This window comes from Emydura macquarii, unplaced genomic scaffold, assembly GCF_026122565.2.
Source record: "Emydura macquarii macquarii isolate MOO-44397 ecotype Brisbane River unplaced genomic scaffold, CSIRO-AGI_Emac_v2 contig_781, whole genome shotgun sequence".
NCBI classification, from domain to species: domain Eukaryota; kingdom Metazoa; phylum Chordata; order Testudines; family Chelidae; genus Emydura; species Emydura macquarii.
The window spans coordinates 168,510-191,555 of NW_027130918.1; the positions used below are offsets into that span (position 1 = coordinate 168,510).

Sequence of the window (23,046 nt, forward strand, 5' to 3'; positions counted from 1 at the left end):
TGTAAAGTGTTACAGGACTCTCATTGTTTATTCTTAACACAGGAGTATGGAAGAGAGACTGGAGGCAGTCCAGCATTTTGAAGGCATTACCATCAGCTTTCAGTTGGAACAGTTTATTGATTCTTGCAAATTCCTGCAGAATCGGTATTAGAAACTGTAAATACAGTTTATTCACAGGGTCACAATACATCTGATACAGGACCTCTGCATCATAGCATTGTTGTTTATCTTTGCTCAATTGGAAATGCAACTTTCTCATCCCACTGATCCAGTATGCACACACAGCAAGCGTGAATGGAGAGCCATCTCCTGGCAGACAGCTGAACGAGCTTCAGTGGTGTGTTACAGTGATTGATCATTTAGTAGATCTTTGCATATTCACGCTGTCTCAGGGAGCTGTGATAAAACCAGCTGTAGGAATGCGAGACTAAAAACTCTAGATTGAATGGCAGCTTTTCTACAGCTTTGCTGGCACACAACTGGATTGAATGACATACACACTTTATCAGAATGAACTGCTGATTTCTTTGGAGGAAGTGTGTGTAGACAGAATTTTTCTTCCCGATCATGACGCTACAGCCATCAGTCCCAATCCCTCCTCCAGACAGCTCCCCTAGACTTGGCCACTCACGCTGTCTTGCTCGGTGTCTCCATAAATGCTCGGGCACTGGGGATCAGGGAAAGCTGTTGTGGCCCCTGGTGGCTGCCCAGTGGTGCCCGCCCCCTCCTCTGCTCTAGCTGCTGTGCGGGAGTCTCTCTGAACCTGAAACTTAAAGCAGACAGCGTGTGTGTGTGTGTGTGTGTGTGTGCGCGCAAGTACACTGGCTGCAGCCTGCAAGCAAGCCACAAGTTGTACCAGCAATGGAGAGACAGAAAGAACCCAGACCTTTAGATTCAGAGAGTCAGAAGATTAAAGAGACCTAAATACAAGTGAGTGAGTGAGACAGAGAGTCCTCTCTCTGAATGAGGTGTCAGTGAGTAAGAATGAAACTAAACCCCAAGGAAACAAAACCGAAAGTAAAAGGCACAAGGCAGGCAGAGGCATAGGCAAGGGGAACTAAAGGAACTGTAAGATGACACACACCACGTCCACACTCCCTGCGGCAAGCCTGACTCCGTCCGACCGACTCGCTGTCTCCTCCTCAGTCTCCCCCCACTCCAGTCCGACCGTGTGGCTGGGGGAGTGCTGGTGGGCTGGCTGGGGGTGTCCTCTCTCCTCTCTCAGTCCGGTTTGACACCGAGCGGATTCCGATTCCCCGAAACCGAAAGGCAGAACAACTTTCAAAATGAGCCTATAAAGGCTCCCCTGCACCGATCTAAGCAGTGGTTGGGTCCCATCTGCCCCCCGCTAACCTGCCGATCCAGAATCCCTCGGTGGGAAATTCAGAAAACGCCAGTAGCCTAGTGGCTGCTACTACTACTACTACTACTGGAGAGGGAGGGAGTGTATCAGTGGCACAGGACTGTCGGATGCAAGCGGGGCAACAGCCACCACGTCATCATCGAATCAGGTTCAACACGCTGAGAGCAGCCCGGCAGCGGACCGCAGCAGCAGTCAGTGCCCCCCCAATTGAGTCACGTGATGCACGTGACACCTTCCCCCCCGCCCCGGGGCTGGCAGCCAGCAATTAACATGGTTACTTTCGAACATCCGGTTCTGGTTGGAGCCCACGTGGAAGGGAGGCGGCGAGGCCCCGCCCGAACACACTGAAACAGCGAGGCGGGAAGGGGCAAGCTCAGGATTCCGAAGCATCCCCTCCGTTGCCGCGTGGTTCTCGCGTCACTGGGGAACCAGGGCCGGAAGTTCGCCGGACTGCGGGCACGGTACGGTAAGCTGCGCACGCGCGACTCGAACTCTTTGAGGAAGCTGGAAGCTAAGAGCACACCCTGAACAAACATGGCTGAGTTTGCACTTCCGGTTCCGGTTGGAGCCGACCAGGAAGTAGGAAGCAACGGCGTTTTACTGAGACAAGCGGACTCCCGGCGAGTCCAACACTCCCCACCCCCACCAAGTAACATGCAAAGGGGGGAGGAGGAGGAGGAGGAGGATTCCGAACCCCCTCCCCCCAATTTTGCGTATTAAACGCAAGTTTGGGAATTTCCGCGTTCCAACGGGGTCCTTCCTCTCAGGGCTGCCCAGACGCTGCCTGACAAAATATTTTGCTTCAAGGGGCTGTTTCTGCTATTTAAAAAAAAAATCGGAGGTTTAAAAAAGCTATTACCAGGCCGCCTGCAAGAGAAAAAAAGCAGCGGAGCCGTGAAGAGAACACGGTGATGTGAGTTAGGCAACGCGCAGGGCAGCTGCCGGGGCCGGGTGAGAGGTCGGGCCGGGGGCCTGCTCCCCTCCCCTCCCCCTCATGCCAACCCGGCAGTCGGCTTGGTGGTAGCTGCTTGCGCAGAGTGCGTCGGGGGACCCCCCCCTCGGGTGGGGATGGGCCGGGCCGGGCCCAGAGGAGGGGATAGCCGCGGGTGATGGAGCGGGGAGCTGAGCGGGGGGGGACGACCCCGGTCTGGGCAGGGAGCATAGCGGGGGGGGGGGCGGGGCTGAGAACGGAGCCCCTGAGCCGGGGCTAAAGCTGAGCGGGGTGGGAGGGCCCGGGCCCGTCGCCGGGTTGGCGGTGCGGGGGGGGGGGGGGGAGGGGCGGTTGCGCTGGTGACCGACTCTGCTTTGTTGTGCAGGTTCCAGCTTTGTCCCTCGCCAGGAAACAGGCCGGAGGGTGCCAGGGCAGAGGATGGAGTTCGAGCTGATGGAGAGCGACATCCTGGAGTCCTTGGAGGATCTCGGGTAGGTGCCCTTCCTCTGGCTACACGTGGGGCTGGCTGCATCCTCTCTGCACGGCAGGGAAGGGGATCTGCCTCTGCTAGGTGACTTGACAGTTTTCATGAGGGGGATCGAGCTTGAAAACTCCTTGTGCTCGTGTTTCCACGTGCTGGTGGCGGCCCATGCGTCACACTCTTCTATTGTTTCCTCCTCCCGCAGGTGAGGGGCTCCTCTAGTGGCAAAGGGAGAGGTGGGATTTAAGGATTCAGTTTTTTTCAATTGAAAATCTTTGTTCTAGAAGAAACCTGACTCTACAGGATTTGAAATGCCCGAGAAGCAGGCCAAAAGACCTTTCTATCTGCCTGCCTTTCTTTCTGCGTGAAGGTTTTTCTGCTGTAGTACAGCATGTCTGTTGTGTTCTCTTAGTTGTCAGGGCTATGGTGTTCTGTTGATTGATGGTATTTATTTGGACTCCATTAGTGTAGCATCTAAGGGATGGTCTATAGTGGGAACTTACACTTTCTTTCATAGCTGTGTTTCTCAGGAGTGTGAAAAATCCACACTCCTGAGAGAGAGAGCTATACCAACCTAATCCCCAGTGTAAACTTCTTCCATTGATCTAGCTATCATCTCTTGGCCAGGTCGATTGCCTATGCTGATGGTAGAAACCCTCCTGTCGGCATAGTAGAGTCTATGCTGAAACACTACGGGGGTGCAGCTGCTGTGTTTTGAGTGTGGACATACACTCAGGGCCTCACAATCCTTTTATGCTTATCTTTACAACATCCCTGAGTAAGGGAGTACTGTTACACCCATTTTACAGATGGGGAACTGAGGCATAGAGAGACTGAGGCCTATGGTCACACGAGTAGTCTGTGGCAGAGCACAGAATTAAACATTGGTTTCCCAAGTCCCAGGCTAGCACCCTGACCAATAGACAGTCCTTCCTTTCTAATTGACTCTTTAACAGAGGATGCCTTACTACAAAGTGTTCATTAGGCACTGAAGTCAAACAGATGTTAAATAAACCAAACATCTTTAACGTCTTTAATGTTAAGTCTCTGATTAAAATTCCCTTCTGCTTTAAGTTACTTGGCTTTCATTCCCTTGATTCTTGTGATGTCTTTGATCAACAAAGGCTTTCAGGCTAACAGAGGCAGGAGCGTGTGTGTGTGAGTGAGTGGGGGGGTGGGGGGAGTAGGTAAGCAGGAGAGAAAACTTCCCTTCAGGAAAGGGAGGAAAATGTGTAGGCTTTATACATTATGAAGAAGAATAAAAGGACACAAGCCAATGTATTTTTCTTTTTCAGGTCTTTATAGCACTCTGCCCCAAATTCTTTAGTCAGGGAGTACATTGGTTCAACTTTCAGTGTCAATAGGTTACACAGACGTAATGGAGGGCAGAATTGGGCCCAGTGTGGCGTTGTCTATCCATTTGGACGGAATAGAAACGCTGTGAAACTGGATTATAAGAAGCTGCAGTAGAAGTACAGCAACCAGAGCAGGGACATTACTGGAGGGAAGAGGAGCAGAAGTATGTGTGTTGTGGTGCATGGGGAGGCAGAAACTGAAGTCTCAGTCAGTAATCCACAGGTTGGATTGGTAGCTAAAGAGTTGCAAAAGTGGAGCCAAGTTATCAGAGATATGATAGCTGGGACCACATTTCTAGGAAAGAGAGAATTGCCAGAGTGGCCTTTCACTTGACAAACTACTTAGGCCCTGATCCTGCAAAGACTTACTCATGTCTGTAATTTTACACACTCAGAGTAACAACCCAAATCTTTGCAGGATCAGAGCTTTACTATGCTGGTTGAGACATCTGTCATCTTTGACAGCTATCAAGAATTACCTGCACCAGTTATGTCAAAGTGGACTCAGTTAGTTGAGGTTTTACTTCTTCAAGGTTTCAGGGTAACTTCAATTGCTTTTGAGGTTTCTTTGAGCCCTTTTCAGGTTGGGTATATTACATCAAAACAGCCTAGTGCATTTTATATTTACCAGAGTAGAAGCTGCAATCTGTGCCTTTATATGGTTAGGTTTTCTGGACACACACAAAAACCCCCAACAATTTTCCATATTTTCTAAAACCAGTAAATAACTAGAAAGTGTTGCATTTAAAGTTGAGTAAGATTCAGCTTTGACATAGTGTGTGCACCTCCCCTTGTAGAATTGTGCCTATTTATGCCAGGACTGAATTTGGCCCATAGTTCTCCACACGGAAACAAACTTTTACTCACCTCTTTCATTTCCATTTTAAAGTCATTTTTCAACATAAAATTATTTCTGCTTCTCTACTTATATAACATCTGTGTCCAGTGTTTCGGTTTTGCATTGTCTGAAAGCAAATGAGATGTGAGCAATATTAAAAAACAAAACAAAAAGGGCAATATAACAGTTAGTTACTCAAGGTATTATGAAGCAATAATTCCAGAGAGGTACTTTAGAATAGCAGGAGGAATAGATCAATAAACTAGTATCTATGATAGAAGTTGCACTTCATATTTTGGTAGCATTGCTCAGGATGAAAACATTTTGACTCCTGTCACGCTTGTTTTACTCAAACATTTTTAATGTGCTGTTTCCCCATAGTTAAACTTATGAATTTGTGCGACATTTCCCTGTTTCTTCAACATGTCAGATATAGTGGTGATACTCCTTACACGTGCACATAGAGGTTAAAAAAAATCTATAGCAGAGTTCATTCATAATGTACATGCTTAATAAGTTGTGCTATTAATTTTGCTTGCCAGTTACAAAGGTCCATTATTAGAAGATGGGGCGCTGACTCAAGCAGCCTCTGGTGGAGCCAGTTCCCCTGAATTTACCAAACTCTGTGCTTGGCTAGTATCTGAGTTAAGGCTGTTCTGTAAACTAGAAGAAAACGTGCAAGCAACTAACAGTAAGTAACCGCAGCCCTGAGAACAACATTGTGCAGTTAATACATTTTTATAGATGGGTGTTCTATAGATTTGATCTGACCTTCCTAAATCAATTGTACCACAGAGTACTGTCCGCATCCTATCGGTTTTTGGATGTTTTCCACCTCATTTTTCAAACTGACCCAGTGTGCATCCAACAGAAGCTGAATTCATTGTGTGGATGAAACATTTTACTGAAGTTAGTTTTTCCTTTCATCTGTGTGAAAGATCAGTTATTGTTCAGTTGTTGAATAGCTTCTTATTTTTGGAGGAAACAAAGTTTTATTGATAAAAATTTCAAAATAACTTTTTTACAACTCTTTGAGGATCTGATGTATTAGATGATATTTAAAATTCCAGAGGGAATGCTCTAATAACTAGAGATTTTCCTCACTTTCCTGTTTACTCTTGATTATCTTAAAGGGAAGACAAACAGTGAATTATGAAATGCTCTATGGAGGAGGACATGGAAATCTAAAATTTTTCATTGTTTTTTTAACTTTGATGGGGAAAAAGCTAAATAAAACTTTCAGGAATACATTTAAAACAATTTTGTTGAGTTTTCAGTGAACTCTAGTTCTGGCATTCTTTTGACTTAAAATATGGATTCTGGTAAAATGTATCTTGAACAGGTATCCAACAGAACTCTGAGTATTTTTGGAATTTGTATACACTTTTGTACCTACTGTTGTTACAAGTAACTCCTAACCTAATATTTTTCTTTAGTTTTTCAGTTATAGACTTTTCTGTATTTTCCATTTGTTTACCTGAGCTGTAATTTTCCCTGGTATAATTAGTTTCCCCTTTTGTTAATGGAGCATTTGACACTTCAACACAAGAGACTTTTTTAAAAGGGAAAGTGGACTCTTAATGTAAAAAGAGAGTTTTAACTTGTAATGTACTCAGTGTCCCTACATCTCTCTTTTTCTCAATGTCCTGTCTCTTTCTGTTTTTTCCCATTGTTCCTTTTCTCAACATTTTCCATCACTACTTCCTTTCTTTAGCATGTTCTTCCCAATAATTCTCTTCTCCTTATATTTTATTCATTTTAATGAGACTACATTACTAGTAGAGGCAGTGAGATGCTCCATGTTATAGGGTTCCCACTTTAGGGGCTGAGTAAAAATAGAACTAACCTGGATTTTCATGCCCATTCCTAAATTCTGTGGAACTTGGGCAATAGACATATATTAAGGATTTATATATTTGTAGTGCTAGTGAGTGATATCCAAATTTTGTCTGGTTTGAGCTTACAAATAATATTTTCAAGTTGATGTCCTTTTTAAAATGCTCTAAGTTTTAACTTTTGTTTCTGTTCACATTTTGTACTTCACTCAGGTTGGATGATGAAAAGCTATCTTAATTTCACTGTAGTTCTTGGGCTCTAGCACAAGGAAACATTCTTGGCAATCTAAATGTTGAGCCTAAGCTGCTTGAATGTTCCTCCTACTAAGATAAAGCAAGTAGATGAGGTCCATAAATGTAAACTTAAAGGGGTAAGCTTGTGGTACTCTTGACCTTTCCTATCCAGCAATTCTTTATTATTGACTACAAGTACTTCAGTCAAAATCATCTAAATCTAAAATGCCTATCGCTCTTATATTTAAGTGATACTAAAATTCCACACATATTCCAGATTGGTATCTGTGATATCGTTAGTTTCAACTTCTGTACTTTATATGGACACTAAGTGAAAAATCCCTAGACTGGGAGAGAAAGCAAGTGGAAGCATAATTGTGAAATCACTGAGGAATTACCTGTCCTCAAATCAGTCATGCTGAGTCCCAAGCTTTAAAAACCCTGAGGACTTCTGTGGCTTGAACCCATGGCAATATTTTCATTTTGATACTCTCTGAGCATGAAGCCACAATTTTTTAACCAAACCACCCTGTCTCCAAATTCCTATAGTTCCTACTTTATTATCACAAAATCAGGAAGCTAAATATTTGAACTGATTAAATAAGTTGCTTTTTTAAGGTCCAAATGAAGCAGAAGAGTTCCAACTTGAAGTGAGTGGGCTGCTGGGGGAAATGAACTGTCCGTATGCATCACTAACATCAGGAGAGGTGACAAAACGCCTTCTCAACCAGAAGAACTGCCTCTTGCTGCTCAGTAAGTTAAAGGAAACATTTTCATGAAAGCCTGCTAATTCAAGGATTCCCGCTCCTATTCCTTTTTATGCTTCTGGGATATATAATAGTGGTGATATTGTGGTGTTTGTTTCCACAAGGAGTGAATAAGTTTTTTTTTCAGTAATTCTTAAGAATTTCACCTACATGTTTTCTGTTATATTTCAAAGGGAGGCCACAATCCAAGTAAAGAAATTGAATGAGTCACATTACACTTCAAAAAAATTTACCAGCCACTTGCTAGTATTCAGTAGAAAAGATTTGGGCGTGGGACATAGGAATGTAAATATCGATTACAAAAGATTAATAGTTTAACCAATATAACTTGGTGCCGGCCTTTCATTTATACTTTTAGCCTCCAACCTCCCCACTTTTTGACTGAGACCTTAGAGAGACCTATCATCCTGGCTCTAAATCCATTTACTAGCCTCTTCTTGCTTCTCACTCTGCAAAGGCCTTGCAGGGGAAGAGCCATGCTCTGTTAGATTGTATAATAAAGTTTGCTGGAGTGGGGCTACTCTCCAGACTTCAGCAGGTCTGCACCTTAGAGCTTCTCCTTCTCGATGGTCCCCTTGGGACCCCATGCATTTATCCAGTGATTCTTATGAAATTTCATTGGATTCAAAAATTTCACTAATAAATCTTTCTAAAATGCTCAGTTTGTGCATGTCATTTTTAAGTACTTTAATTCTGAGTAATTTTAAAATTGGATGTATCTTGCTCTGAAATCTAATTTTCTTGCCCCAGCATACCTCATCTCGGAACTAGAAGCTGCCAGAATGCTGTGTGTGAATGCCCCTCCAAAAAAGGCAAAAGAAGGAGCGGGTAGCGAGGTCTTTCAGGAGCTAAAAGGCATATGTATTGCTTTAGGCATGTCCAAGCCTCCAGCCAACATAACTATGTTCCAGTTCTTCAGTGGAATCGAAAAAAAGGTAAGATCCAAAGGAACAAAAGTACAATATTAGAATATTATTGCTTTCATTTTAATTAGCTCCATTGTCTCTTGTGAAACTTTTCTAGCATTGGGGTTTAATATTGCTTACAGAATGCACTGAGTCACAAAGAAATTGCAGATATTAAAGGTGTACTGAAGGGCTTCTTCCTTGCCAAGAACCGAGGTCAGGGTTCTGTGTATCTTATGCAAAAGCTGTAGCTATCATTGCCTCTCATTACTGTGAAAAGTTCTGTGTTCCTTATGCTGCTCTAGGTCTTCGTGTCATTACCTGCTGCTAGGGACACTCAGAACCACTGAACTTAGGTCTTGGCAGGTAAATTAAGGAGAAACTTGTTTCTAACTGCTATTTAGATATATAAACAACTTTTTAAAGGGTCCTGTCATCTTGGAATCTAGTCAATTAAAATTAGTGTCAAGTGAACACTTACCCCAGAGTCAGTTCTTGTGACTTAAATTACATTTTCCTTTTTTTTTTCTTTTTTTCTTTTTCTTAAGTGTGTTCTCTCCCTATTGTTCTTTTAAAGACCCAAATGCAAAGGGGAAGCTGACTATCCAGGGGAAACAGTGAAACTGAATGTGTGGTCCAACGCACTAATTAAACTAGGAAAAAATAAAGGAAAATACTTTTTTGTTATAGTAACTGTAGGTCTCATTATATTTTAGCAAAAATGTAACTAATTACTAAGGTTGCAAAAACCTCTTTTCAGAAGCCTTTTGTTAATCTTTTAAGAGTTTCTATTTCCACTACTGAGTCAAAGTGGCTAGAAATGACTCATTTGGAAGTCTTTAAAGAGAATTTGGCTTTCCAAAGTTGTTTTCTGGCAATTACCCTCATTTAGGAGGGGAAAGATGGTGAGGACTCAGGAGATCATGGTTCTATTCCTGGCTTTGTCATGGATTTGCGACTTCAGGCAAGTCAATTTAAGATCTCTTGTACCTCCATTTTCCCATCTGTAAAATGGAGAAAATGCTTTATCTCACAAGGATCAACTCATTAACATTGGCAAAGCTTCTCTGAAAGAAGGTGATCTATAGAAAATTCTTTGTATTTATAGCTGTATGATTAGATATTATGTAAAAATGACATGCTAGAATTCATACTTTTTTTTAAATTTCATAATTAATTTCTTTGCTTAGTTTACGACACAAAGTTTTTTGATAATGGACAACGCTAAGGCTATATCTTCACTGATGGTGGCGAATTCGCCTCCGTCAGATCGACTTATCTGGATCGACTGAGTGGTCAATGAAGACCCACTCAGTCGATTCAGAAATCGATGTATTAAGACCACCTTCTCAAGTGGCATAGCACTGCATCGACGGGAACGCGGTTCCCGTTGGCGCAGTGCAGTGAAGACAGTGCGCAGAACAGAAGCACAGAAGTTGACAGGAGTTACGCAAGTTTTTTGCGTAGTTTGCGTAACTCCGGTCAACTGCCGCCGAATCTCCAAGGTAAGTGAAGACAAGCCCTAAGTCTATTAAGCTTAAAGGGATGCTGTTAAGTCACTTTAGGCCCCAAAGTTATCTTCTAGTAAAAACAGACTGAAAGCCTAACAAAAGATCTTGAAGTGAATTTTTAAAAAATGTTAAGTGTAAACTTATTTTTCAGTGAATTTGCAGTGTTTGCACTCCAAACATTGCAACATCTTGGTAGTAGTTAGAAACCAAAAAGTGAAGCTGATTAAACACTTGACTATAAACAACAGTGTAGTGTAGTGGTCAGTTTTCATTGACAAAAGCTGAATGAAAGGCAAAAAAGTAAAATAGCATAAGTAGTGAAAAGTTCAAACTTGAATGTACAGTGATGATAGAAACACACAGAAAAGGAACCTAGGGGTTTTCTTGTTTTTAATATATGAAATTTAATCTGACAATGTAGCATCTGATATCAAGTTGTATTTTCTGCCACGTGCAATCCAAAGTCTTTACTTTTGGAAATTGAAGTTTACTGTAAATGGCAATTTTGTTAATGATGCATATGACAAATATGCAGCTTGTTTAAATCAACTGTTTGTTCTGCAGTTCAGGATGTATTGGGTTTTTTGAACCACTAAGCAAAGCAGATATGAGTTGGAGATGTGTGTAGTAATAAGTAGCACTTTCATAATCATTCTCTTTTGACTGTAACAGACAGATACCTAGAATTATAAACTTAAAAATCTTTCAGGTGACAATCCAATTTTCCAGAAATTTCTTTGGAACAACAAATAACATTTTGTAAATCAGAAAGACATTTACATGCAATTCTGGCAATTGTAAATGGCATATTTGGAAAGGACAGAGATGGGCAGAAATGTTTTTCCAAAGTTTGAGAGAGGATCAGGGATGCACTTACCAGCAAAAAAAACAAAGTGCTAGTTTGGAAAAAGCATCACTTCTGTGATGACAGTGGCATTATTTGGGGCCTTACTTGCAGAGGTGCTGTTCATCTGCAGTTCCCATTGATTTCAGAGGGAGCTGCAGGTAGTCAACCCCACTGGGAAACCAGGACATTACATTTTGTAGGCCACTGAAGAGAGTAGCTGCATAAATTCAGAAACATGACTTGCAATAATGGAAAGAGGCAGCTTTGTGACTCATCGATCCACTTTTCCTCCCATCCAAGTGTTTTTTGTCCCATTTCTATACCTGCAGTCCTTCGTAGTTTTCAGATGGGAAAGATGGTATAATAGCTGCACACAAATTAATTGATCAGCATATAATTTAAATGATCATATTGAAGAATTTCTTTCACTGAATTTCATTGAAGAACTCCTTATTACAAGAGGCCCTTTATAGATCCTCCTCCTATGAAGACTTCATATGAAACATATTCTGGAATAGAAAACTTTAAATAAATAAAAGCTATGAAACTAATTATATGTAGGATAGACTCTGTGTTTAAAGAGCGATGGATCTCATCAAATGTATGGTTTTCCTAATCACAGATCTTTCCCATCTCTGAGGTCATAATGGAGTCTGTTGATCTTTGTATGTATTTTTTCTACCTTTTAGATAAGATTATTATATTATTTGTAACAATAAGTGTTACACATTTTCAGACACAAACGTGATTGAGTGGTGATTGTCTCTTTATATGGTAGTTTGGACAGCCTTGTGTCAAAATAAAAGGCCCTCTTGTATTTCCTATCTAACACCCAGTCTGTCCTTACCTAAATCTAATCTTTGAAAAACAGTGTTTATGGCCACTGTAGCATGTTCACAATATATTTTATTACAGCTAAAGGAAACCTTAGCAAAGGTTCCACCTGGACATGTTGGAAAACCTTTACTGAAGAAACCATTGGGACCAGCTCACTGGGTAAGGAACCAAGTGTGTAAGAGACTTTTTGTCTTCTTTGTGTGGTAGTATTACCAAACACTTTCTGTGTTTCAGACTTTTTAAATCAGTTATCTTGTATATATTGAGTACAGATAAGGACAGTTTCTCACTAACATGTTTAGGGTTCATTTATATCGATTAATTTGGTGAAACTTCTTGTTTAAATAAGAATTTTAATGAGTTTTAGGTAACTTCTCTTATCCAAGGAAGCACACTACAATAAATCCATATGTGAATACAGACTCTTGGGAAAAGAGAGAATAACTCCTAGCAGGGACCATTGCTTGCCACCCTGAGAAGCCATAGTGTCCCTTAGGGCTTCCAGTGGTATCTTGTCTTTTTTTTTTTTTTTTTTCCCCTGATTATGAATCATAAAGGAATATCTTGTTGCTGCACAAGGCTGCCTTGTCTGTGCTGCATCATAGGCTCTAATCAAGGTCCTCATACAGGGCCCAAGCATAATTTTTTGGGGCCCAGTACAAACTTGTAACACAGGCCCCCTCCCGCACACATACCACAATCCCTCATCCCATACATACAATCTCATGAGCCATGAAAAAATTTTTCCTCATGGTAATGGGGTTGCAGCCTGGGCCGGGCCCTCCAGGGCCTCCAGACGCCGGTAAAGTGTACCCTTTTTCCCCCGCATGTGGGGGCCTTGTCCTCATACAGTATTTTCAAACAATCATCCAATATGGGCTTTTATTCTTAGTGCCACAACTCTTGCTGTCTTAAAGACACTGTTGTTTTGGATTTGAGGAGCTGGGAACTTAAGACTCCCTAGGACTTTAGAGTCTAAATCCTTGCATTTTTTTGAGCTTATACCTTGTTCATATTTTTCCTCCTCCTTCCTTGTTTGCTCTGGGAAATACTGGAGGAAGTAAACCAGCAGGTTGAAAAAAGTGTGGAGTATAGAAGTGTGTTTCGTACCTTACGAACAACATTGGACACTGTGCTGATGGGAGGCTGTATTTGAGCTGCCATGAAGAAGGCAGAGCTTTCATGGTCTTGAGGGAAACAGTGGGTGGCTAGGGCTTGCATTTGGGGCCCAATTCCATGACTGGAGAATGACCGCAAAACTTGGCCTTGAGAATGTTTAGTCGGTAGATAATTGTGTGCTAAAGTCAAATCTATGTTTAATATCTGAATCTGTTTATACCCTTGTCTGTTGTTTGTTGTTGCAATTAGAAAGTAATCTAAAGTGTGTGTCACACTCATGAATCTTCATTTCAGGAAAAAATCGAAGCAATTAATCAAGCCATAGAGAATGAGTATGAAGTTCGGAGAAAACTGTTAGTGAAACGTTTGGATGTAACTGTGCAGTCGTTTGGCTGGTCAGATAAAGCTAAGGTACAAACTGCTTTCTATAAACATGCTGAACAGGCAGATCACTTATGCTTTATATAAAATATCTTTTGAAAACTGATTTTCCTTGTACTTAACTTTTTCTGAAATTCATAACCATTTACTACAGAGTAAATTGACTACAAAATGTTGTTTAAAACTGATGATTGTTATGATTTAGTAACTACACGTGTGCATATAACTATGTATAGAGAGCAAAAAATAAAGTTAAATGGACAAATAGAAGAGAAAATACCAGGGGTAAGAGGAGATTACTAATATGACAGAGAGTGAAAATCTGGCAATCTGCCATTAGAACTAAGGACACCATGATGGGAATCTTTGCTTTGCATTGTTTCTGAAGAATAGTGTCAGTTAATTCTCTTTCTGACCACCTCTTTACTTAGTACCAAAGTCTGTGCTGTCTGCTGGAGCTCCAACTTTTCCCCAAAATCAAAATGCATATGCAAGCCCAGTTCCTCAAATACATTGTTATGTAAAGCTGTCCTGAAAGTTTCCATGCACTGTAATTTGCTCTGTCATTCTGGCTGTTAGGTAATATTTTGGTATATATTTTTGTTTTTGAACTGTACCATGGACTGTGACGTGACCTCAGCCCCTTCTGAAATTAATTGGGTATGATCATTCTGGTTTCCAAACTAACTATGTGATCTTCCCAATTTCAAAATTCCAAATATATTGATAGCAAAAATTGGGAACGATCATTTTAAACATAGCATGACAAGCATTATAAAGCTGGCTTCTAAAATTATCTCTATTGGCTAAACAAGGTGCGTAACAGTGCAGTTAATTAGCACTACCACATAAATATGGTGGCCTTCAAGGTAGGTGAATTTCAGTCAGATGGTATAGAGTCACATGTCCAATGTCTTTTGAATAAATGAGTTACTTAAATACGGCTTAAAAAATAAATTGTTCTGTATTTATCTTCTCTTTGGCTTGGGATCCTCTACCATCACACAGACAGGGCTACAGGTGTTACACAAGTGGCGGAAGGGAGAAGGGATACATCAGGTTTCATTGAAAAACTTGGAAGAGCTCTTTAATACTTCGACTGTTTCAACAGAAACTGAAAGCGAGCAGTGAGTTTTGGACTATATTAGAAACACCTGGGGACTTGTGGCTGTGTCATGGCTTTGGCATGCAAAACCTGCCTTTTTTAAAAAAAGAATGTCTCGCAGGGGCTCCAAAGTTTGATCAGCTGTTCAAATTCAGTTCAGGAAAAGCACAGTGTTCTTCAGATAAATTTCTGCTAAAATACAGCAAAGAGCTGTTATGAACATAACAAGGGAAGACTAAGGACAATATCTGGTCTGAGGAAATAGCTTGAGCTGTGTGTGAGATTGGAATTAAACTTTGTGTGGAAAACTACGTGTGCACAATGTTTAAGCACTGGCAATATGTTGTGTTTAAAATTTATTTTCCTAGCAACTTTCAAAGATGTGGTATTCATTTTAAAATTTGAACTTTTAAAGACTCCATTTTATAATTTCATTAAGAAGCAAAGAATCCAGTAGTGGTAACTAATTGCTTAATTATACAGTTAGTAAAAACTGTAATAAGATTTCATACTTGATAATAAATGTTTTCTTAGCTGACTTACATTATGTATTGGAGATTTTGAAGGTTAAAGAAATAATTAATTGGTGCAAGAGTACTAAAATATTATGGCTTCTCTGTATATTGTATGTGTATTCACCCTCAGGTTGACTTCACATAAGCTCACAAGTGTTTAGATAGTAGGTCAAAAATGGAAAAACATTGTATTCTTCTTTTTTCCAAGCTATTCTGTTCTTTCTGCCTTTGCTTAGTGTCAGGTAGTAAAGTAAGGGTGTCATTCAATTTTACAATCTTTGTGGTAAACATTTTCCCTTTAGTTTCTAATGAAAAATTGTAATGTTGTTTGGGTCTAAAAAAAGAGTATTTTACAGTGCTTTTGTTTGTCCCTGAGTAACCACTTTGATCTACCCACTACAGCTTTTATCATTCCTGTTTCCTGCCTTGAAGGGGAGCTATAGATGGGAAAAATAAAATTTGTAAAGTCACTTTGAAAATGCTAAAATATCAGGAGTTCAGCTGGGAGACCAGATTCTCCCATCCACTTGCCCTCACAGGGTTTTGTCCTCCCCAGTCAAATCACTATTCAGTTGCATCAATTTCATTCTTTTGCTTCTCACCATTTTTATGGCCTCACTCTCCTTTATCCCCAGTTGTATCTCTGACCCTATCCAGTTTGGGCTCACTCCTGATGATGTTATGCTAGCTGCATCTAGCTTTGACTAACTTGTGGTGCATAGCATTAAAGTCTCTGTTGCACTGTGTGTGTTACCTGGTGGGGGGAACTTACCATAGATACATTTGGGGGAGGAGGTCAAGAGAGCAAGCAATTAATGACAGAAGGCAATAAAGGAGGTTGAGGATGCAAATGGGAAAGTAGTAAACTGTTATTTGTGCCCAGCTGAATTTTTGTCTGCTCATCTTCAGAGTGACTTACTTTTATTTGCCTGTAATCTCTCTTCCTTGGGTAGTTTTTTAACTTTCATTACCTTGGTCAATTGTAGCTCCCCTCAAACACAGGAAACAGGAACCGCTGATGGCAGCGGAAGCAGCATGTGAACCAGAGTGGCTTCTTAGGGGAAAAAATGAGGTAAAATATTCCTCTTTTAACTAAACATTTAAAAAAAAGAAAGTTGCAGCCTTGAAAATTGGCATTGCAAGTTACAGGGAAAGCATTTTTCAAACAGATTCATGCAATTCTGCAAAATGTCCGTGTAAACTTACCAGCCCCCACACACCTGTGCACCTTCATAACAGGCTAGTAAAATATTCATGTTTTTACCAATCAAATAAATAACTTACTCACACCAGGCCAGGAGAAATGATGTAGTAACCACCCACCCATTCAAGTGGCACACTGATAAACTGTTTAATTAGAATGTTATAAGGAAACTGGACAGTTATGAATTTCAGTAGATGACTTGAGGCAGGTGCCCAGAACAGGTTTTTTGACCATTTAAAGGACATATCAACTCATTAATCTATGGGCTCTTTCGTTCCCTCCCTCATTGGAATCATATCTAGCAGAGAACAGGAAGTAGAATTATAGTAGCAGTTGGGAAGAGTTAAGTCGGCTCCTATTATTTAGTATGACAGGTGGTAGGTTTAAGAAGTTGGTATCTGCAGAGCAGTAAATAGCTTTGGTTAATTAAATAGTAGTTTAAAATTGAGATTTTAAACACAATAGCCACATGTTACTCCAGTATAGTGGATATCTGATTATGGTTCATCAAACCATAACAGACCATCCCTAAAATAAATGATTTCTTTTCCCCGTTTATGACCAGGTACATGTTGGTATTTTATAATTAGGTGCTTTACAGACCAATTAGACATAATGTCTGCATCAGAGATCTTACAGTATAGGAAAGACATGCCAAGAGAAATGGCTAGCATAAAACTGACTTGAGGGAGGATTTTTTTAAACATTGATTGGTTAGGAATTGTGTGTGTGCAAAAGGAAAAGTGAGACTGGATTCAGTCCATATCCATAACTTTCATTGGCATAATGGGGACATTGATTGGCTGGAATTCTTTTTCTTACATAGATAACTTATAATACTATTTATTTGTGACTGCCTACTCAAGAGAAATACAAAATAAGAGTTAGAATATCTTTTACTTGTAACCATTTTCAGATGTAACAAGAAAATTTGTGCAAAATAACATTTTGGCAATCAAGTTAGAATTAATATCCTTGTGACTATGGTGAAAAAATAACTTGGTCATACAGTGCTTGTTACAGTAATCCTTAAATTCAAATAAAGGGATTCTTAGCCATTTTGATTTTCCTCTTGTATTTTAATAATGCAAATATATTTTTATCTAGTTCATTTATTGATCTGGATCTTTTGCTTTGACAGTGTCACATACTAATTCCTTTAGCCAATTGAGTCATTTATTTTTTGTTCCTCCAACAGAGTCAAACAGAGAAACTGGCTAAAGTCTACCAACCCAAACGTGCCCTCTTATCTACTAAGTGCACTATTTCCATTGCTCACCTCTTAGCAGCTCGTCAAGATTTGTCAAAGATTATGAGGACAAGCAGTGGGTCTATCAGAGAAAAGACTGTATGTGCAATTAATAAGGTATGTCTTCAGTGACTATTATGAGATGGAAAATGTAACTTCCTAACAGGCAGTTAATGTTATGTAATCTCTTTTAAAAAGATTTTCGTCCCAATGAGAGGAGCGTTTTAAACACAATAGCATTCTGTATTTTTCATCACAGTAAATGTAAACTGGAAAATAAGTGATGAGAAACTTACCTTTAACTTCTTGCTGCTAATCCTTTCACACCAAAGCCAAGTGCTTAATGTAATTTGAACTAGTGTGTAATTTTGGGAACTGTAACTTCTAATATTTAGGATCAAATTCTGATACCCTCACTTGCACTGAATAATATATTACTCCACAAACATTGCTTTCAGTGGGACTAGTATCTCCCTTAAGCTCAATGTTACAGTTGCACTTCCTATGGGCATTGACTATGGAGTGAGAAAGCCATGAGGGTGCTAGATTTATTGCTCTGTAAAACAGTATACTTGTACTGTTGTTTCACTATCAGGGTTGCAGATGCTGATATTGCTTTCATGTCATTAACAAATACTGTCGTCATATCTAGAATAAAGTGCATGCAATCATTTCATTGCATGGATTTGAATTAGATGGGGTAGAAGTCTGTTTGCAAAATCAGTGTTTTGCTATTTAGATTCTCTTATGAATTCTGATTAGATTAAATTTATATAGTCAAGGGGCATATTTTTAAGAGCAAGTGTTGCTGTGGAAAGAATATTGCCTAAATTAGGGAATTACCTACATGCTCCTCCAAAATCTTTTTTCCTGAGAATTCAGGCTAAGATGACTGACTTGTACTCTGAACTTGAATCTCATTAACATTACATTATAGTAGAGCTGTTCTTCAAAAAGTAACATGAAATGTCACCCACAAAGAACTAAAGAAAGCTGCTGTATTTCAGTAGCACTCTATGGCTGCACTCAGGATTGGGCTTAATTGTACTCTGAACTCTGTACAAACATGAAAAGAGTGCCTATGCCAAAGAACTTGCATCTTGTGTCTATTTAGACGTCAAGCAAGGAGGTATAGAAACAAAAGGAAGGAAATGGGCAGAGAAGAATAACCGTAATAGGAGCACAAGGTTGCATATACTATTCGCTAGGAACATAAGATTGGCCATACTGGATCAGACTGGTGATCCATCTAGTTCCAATATCTTGTTCTACTTCGAGTGATTGCTCATATCCATTCCAATATAGGTGAGTGCGCGCCCCGTGCACTGGTTCCCGGAACATTTTTCCCCTTAGCAAGCCCTGTAGGGTCGGCTCAGGCACCCCCTGGAGTACCGCGCTCATGCCATGGTACATAGGGATCCGCCGACCCCGCGGGCCCTCAATCTCTTCTTTCTGCCCATGACGGTCGGATGGAACTAGTCTTTGCAAGAGCCATTCCCCTTCTTTGAACTCTTTGTTAATCAAAGTACCTAGTTAATTTAAGTAGTTAAGTGCTGTAGTTTAGGAAGAAGTCCCCGACGGACTTAAGGTGGCCGGGCTATGTCCCGGCCGCCTAGGTTTAAAACCCCCTTCCCCCCCCCACTTGGTACCTTAAGTGCCTGGGGGGACAGCAGGCAAGAGTAAGATATGCATGGCTTTAAACAGTGAGCCAGAGGCAGAGATCAGGTTTAAAGCCTTGCTCCTATCGCAGCGCTCCGCTCTGTCCGGGTCGTCTGCTCCCCCTCGGTGCGGAGCGCATCGTCGGCACCGTCGGTACTGGATTCCACTCGGCACGGAGCAGCATCCCCGGTGCCGACGACGAGGAGAGCGCATGGAGCGCTGACACTCCCCTGCGCCGAGGGTACGGGCAGGGTCGAGGACAGAGATGCACCAGCCACGACCCGCCAAGTCCACTCCGGGTCTGCATCTCTGAGCAGGGGTCCACCCCCGACTCCTCGGAGTGAGAGAGTGCCCCTGCCAATGCAGAGGTCTGGCGGCAAGAGCCTTGTTGGCCGGCCTATGCACCTCCTCCGCACCCCCCCCTCCTCCACCGAGGGAGAAGGGGCCGGGGTCCCGGGATGGCGAGGACAGCGCATGGAGCGCTGACACTCCCCTGCGCCGTGGGTATGGGCAGGGTCGAGGACAGAGATGCACCAGCCAACCCTGTTTTTCCAACAATTGCCAATACTAGTGGCTTCAGAGGAAAGTACAAGAAAACCTCCCTGGTAGGCAGATGTGGGATAATCTACCCTCCAAGAAGGTCTCATCCCAGTAGTTAGAAGGGGTTTTTGGTTCCGTTCTAGCAAAAATATGTCCACATTACCAGAAACACCATCTCACTTGTGTCTTAGTTGACAAATTCTACAAGGATTGATTGGCATGGGGACATCGTCTCTGCACTCCAGGTGCTTCTTTGAGATTGTTGGTGCATGCTGAATGAAAGCTTGCACTTCTGCTGCTTGATATTTTGTGTTGTGCCTGATATTTGGATGCAGAACTTACGTCTTGCGGGCTGTCAAACCAACTCCTCCTTATGAGTACTAAATTTCTTTGGAAATGGTATTTTTTAAATTTAAAAAAAAGTATATTAGACACACACATGAAACCAAATAGTGATCCTTTTACATACTTCACAAACTGACAGCCAGTACAATTTTTCCATTCTTTGAGGCAGTTATAAAATACTATATCAGACTACTTAGGACCTGATTCTGATCTTGCACTGATGTAAACTTAAGAGGAACTCCTATTTGAAGTTAATGGAATTACATCAGCATAAAACCAGTGTGAAGGCCCTTAACATACAGACTTCTCTGCCTTGACTCAAACTCCAGACTGTATAGAACTCTTAAACTGGAGCCCATATTGTCATACAATTAAGTATGATTATATGATATTGGACCTTGTTAAGCAGTCTTTTTCCTTACCGTTACAGGTATTAATGGGCAGAGTGCCTGACAGAGGGGGCAGACCCAATGAAATCGAGCCTCCCCCTCCTGAGATGCCTCCATGGCAGAAAAGACAAGATGGTCCTCCACAGCAAAGTGGAGGCAGAGGAGGAAGAGGTGGCTATGAATCATCATATGGAGGAAGAGGTGGTTATGAACAAGGGGGTCATGACAGAGGAGGGCGAGGAGGTTATGATTCATCCTATGGAGGACGAGGAGGTCATGAACAAGGGGGTCATGAACGAGGAGGTCGAGGAGGAGGACGGGGTGGTTATGACCATGGAAGCAGAGGGGGAGGAAGAGGAAACAAGCACCAAGGAAGCTGGACAGATGGCGGAGGAGGCGGTTATCAGGACAGCAATTACAGAGATAGCAACTACAGAGATGCAGGTTTTCAAACAGGTAGCTACCATGGTGGTGGCGGCAGCAGCTACCAAGGAGGCGGCTATGGAGGATATCAATCTTCTTCATATACAGGAAGTGGATACCAGGGTGGTGGTGGCAGCAGCAGTTACCAGCAAGACAACAGATACCAAGATGGTGGGCACCATGGTGATCGAGGTGGTGGGCGTGGAGGAGGGAGAGGTGGCCGTGGAGGCCGCGGTGGCCGCGGAGGCCCAGGAGGAGGCTGGGGAGGCAGAGGCGGACAGAACTTTAATCAAGGTGGGCAGTTTGAGCAGCACTTCCAGCATGGAGGCTATCAGTATAATCAGTCTGGATTTGGACAAGGAAGACACTTTACTAGCTGAGGCTACTAAAGCTTACACTTCAGCAGAGCTCAAGTAATAGAAACTTAGTTTCAGAGGCCTGATCTAATGCTTCTTGAATTACTACAAGACCATATGTAGCAGGCAAGGTCCTGTCTGGGTGAGAAATCTTGCTTCAGGTAAGCTGTAGGTTTCCATACAATTCTGATTTTATTTTTGTTTGACTGAAATAAATTGTCACTCTTCACTGGGATTAACCAAACCTTAAACCAGTAGCGTAGCTTTTTAGACATTGGACAGAATCCCTTTGATCAAATCATTTTGTTCAGAAATTATTAGCCTGCTGTGTTTGCCTTCCATTCTGGCGTTATATATACTGATATTAGCAATGTTTGTCTGTTCAGACTTGTAATACACACACAACACTGAAAACTAGTTAAATTATCTTTTACATGTTCTGCATTTCTCGTTCTAAATATCCTTCAGGTGCATATGTTCCAAACACAGTTTATAGTATTACTTTTGATTTGCCGTCCTGTCATCTTAGTCAAGAAAAGGTCTCTCACTCACACCTGCTTCTGAACTGCTTTTTAACTCATAGGTCTGTTGTGTCTATTATATGAGCTCTACTGCAGATGCCACATTCAGTAGCCTTATCTTCCACTAATTGAAAATTGTATCTCCTGCTCAACTCCGGAGTTCTCGACTGCTGCCAGAATCTGCAAAGATCATTTTAAAACCAAGCTAAGTTGTGAACCAATAGTGTATGTAGGCCTGTAGTTAAGTATAGCAATTCAAACTGACCTGCATCCATCCAAAACAAGTTGCTCCTCTTACAAACCTAATTTTTACTTGAAATCAGTTAGAAGGAACAGCAAACTGAAATGTATTTTATGCACGAGTTAATACCACTGGCTCAGCAAATCCAGGGCAATTTGTTTTGGGGGTTGTCTTTTTTTTATTTTATTTTTTTGAAGAAATGCACTACGGCCTGGAAAGACTAATTCCTGCCTGGAGGAAGCCCTTTTACTATTGCTGCAGAAAATGAAGCCTGGCTGAGATTGATGTTTTGACATTTTTTTTTCCTTTACTGAAAGCCACATAATGCTTCTTGCTGGGATTGTGTGTACATAAACATTGTCAAGCTGTGAAAGAAAATGGCTGAAGGTGTGCTGTTGTATAAAAGGTGAGCAATAAAAGTATCTGTATGTTCTTCAGTTTGTTTGGTTTTCTTTAATTCAAGGTAAGGTCTAAAACGGGTGTCAAACATCTGGGCCGTGGGCCAGATATGGTCTGCCAACCTTTTTGGTCCAGTCCCTGGTGGCAGTGCATGCTGCCGCAACATCTCTCTGCATTGTACTCGCTGGCTGCATTGCGCAACGCCGTGAGATGTCGCAGCAGCGCCGTGCGACACTGCAGTGTAACACTCTGCCACGAGATCTGTATACTCTGGCGGGAACGCATGGAGCCCTGTGTGCACGAGACGCAGCGCTCCAAAAGGCTGGAGAGGGACATGTGGTCTTGGGGCATCGCTCAGTACTATAATTCTTAATCATTGATCGATTCTTTTAATCGTAAAATAATAGTAGTTGTAGAAGTGAATTTACTGCAGTTTTTATATTGCTGATATCGAGCAAATAAAATCTACTACATAAAAATGGTTGTGCCTAGTATTTCGATTTATGGTATGTATGGCCCACTTGAAGTACATTTTAATTCAAATCTGGCCCACCATTGCAAATGAGTTTGACACCCCTGGTCTAAAAGAATTGTGCAGTAGCTGGAAATGTGTAGAGGTTCCTGGCCATGTATTTTAAGTAAATTAGCCATACCATGGGATGGGATGAATTCTGCATCTTTTGAAGTTTTCAAACC

The 23,046-nt window shown here is 41.5% G+C and overlaps 1 protein-coding gene across 3 annotated transcripts; it reads left to right on the forward strand.

Annotated features, from left to right (window-relative positions):
* Window positions 1-2,168: 2,168 nt before the first annotated feature.
* Window positions 2,169-22,388, forward strand: LOC137149601 (protein FAM98A-like). Of its 3 annotated transcripts, none has more exons than XR_010918813.1 (9): window positions 2,169-2,276; window positions 2,680-2,785; window positions 5,511-5,659; window positions 7,656-7,790; window positions 8,555-8,739; window positions 11,983-12,063; window positions 13,318-13,434; window positions 16,011-16,096; window positions 17,427-17,522. XR_010918813.1 is itself a non-coding variant. In XM_067543120.1 (9 exons), the coding sequence occupies exons 2-9, from the start codon at window positions 2,733-2,735 to the stop codon at window positions 21,211-21,213; spliced, it is 1,650 nt and encodes a 549-aa protein (XP_067399221.1). In that variant the 5' UTR covers window positions 2,169-2,276; window positions 2,680-2,732; the 3' UTR covers window positions 21,214-22,388. The 3 variants fall into 3 exon arrangements, 2 of the variants coding, with proteins under 2 accessions (XP_067399221.1, XP_067399222.1); XM_067543120.1 differs by lacking the exon at window positions 16,011-16,096 and adding an exon at window positions 20,452-22,388 and having other exon boundaries at window positions 17,427-17,594; XM_067543121.1 differs by lacking the exons at window positions 2,169-2,276; window positions 16,011-16,096 and adding exons at window positions 2,341-2,400; window positions 20,452-22,388 and having other exon boundaries at window positions 17,427-17,594.
* Window positions 22,389-23,046: the final 658 nt, after the last annotated feature.

Bases quoted from the DNA above. Each gene is read 5' to 3' on its own strand.
- LOC137149601 (XM_067543120.1), top strand. From the start codon at position 2,733: ATGGAGTTCGAGCTGATGGAGAGCGACATCCTGGAGTCCTTGGAGGAT. The intron at 5,660-7,655 runs GTAAGTAACCGC...TGCTTTTTTAAG, and splicing joins AAACGTGCAAGCAACTAACA to GTCCAAATGAAGCAGAAGAG. The intron at 17,595-20,451 runs GTATGTCTTCAG...TTACCGTTACAG, and splicing joins CTGTATGTGCAATTAATAAG to GTATTAATGGGCAGAGTGCC.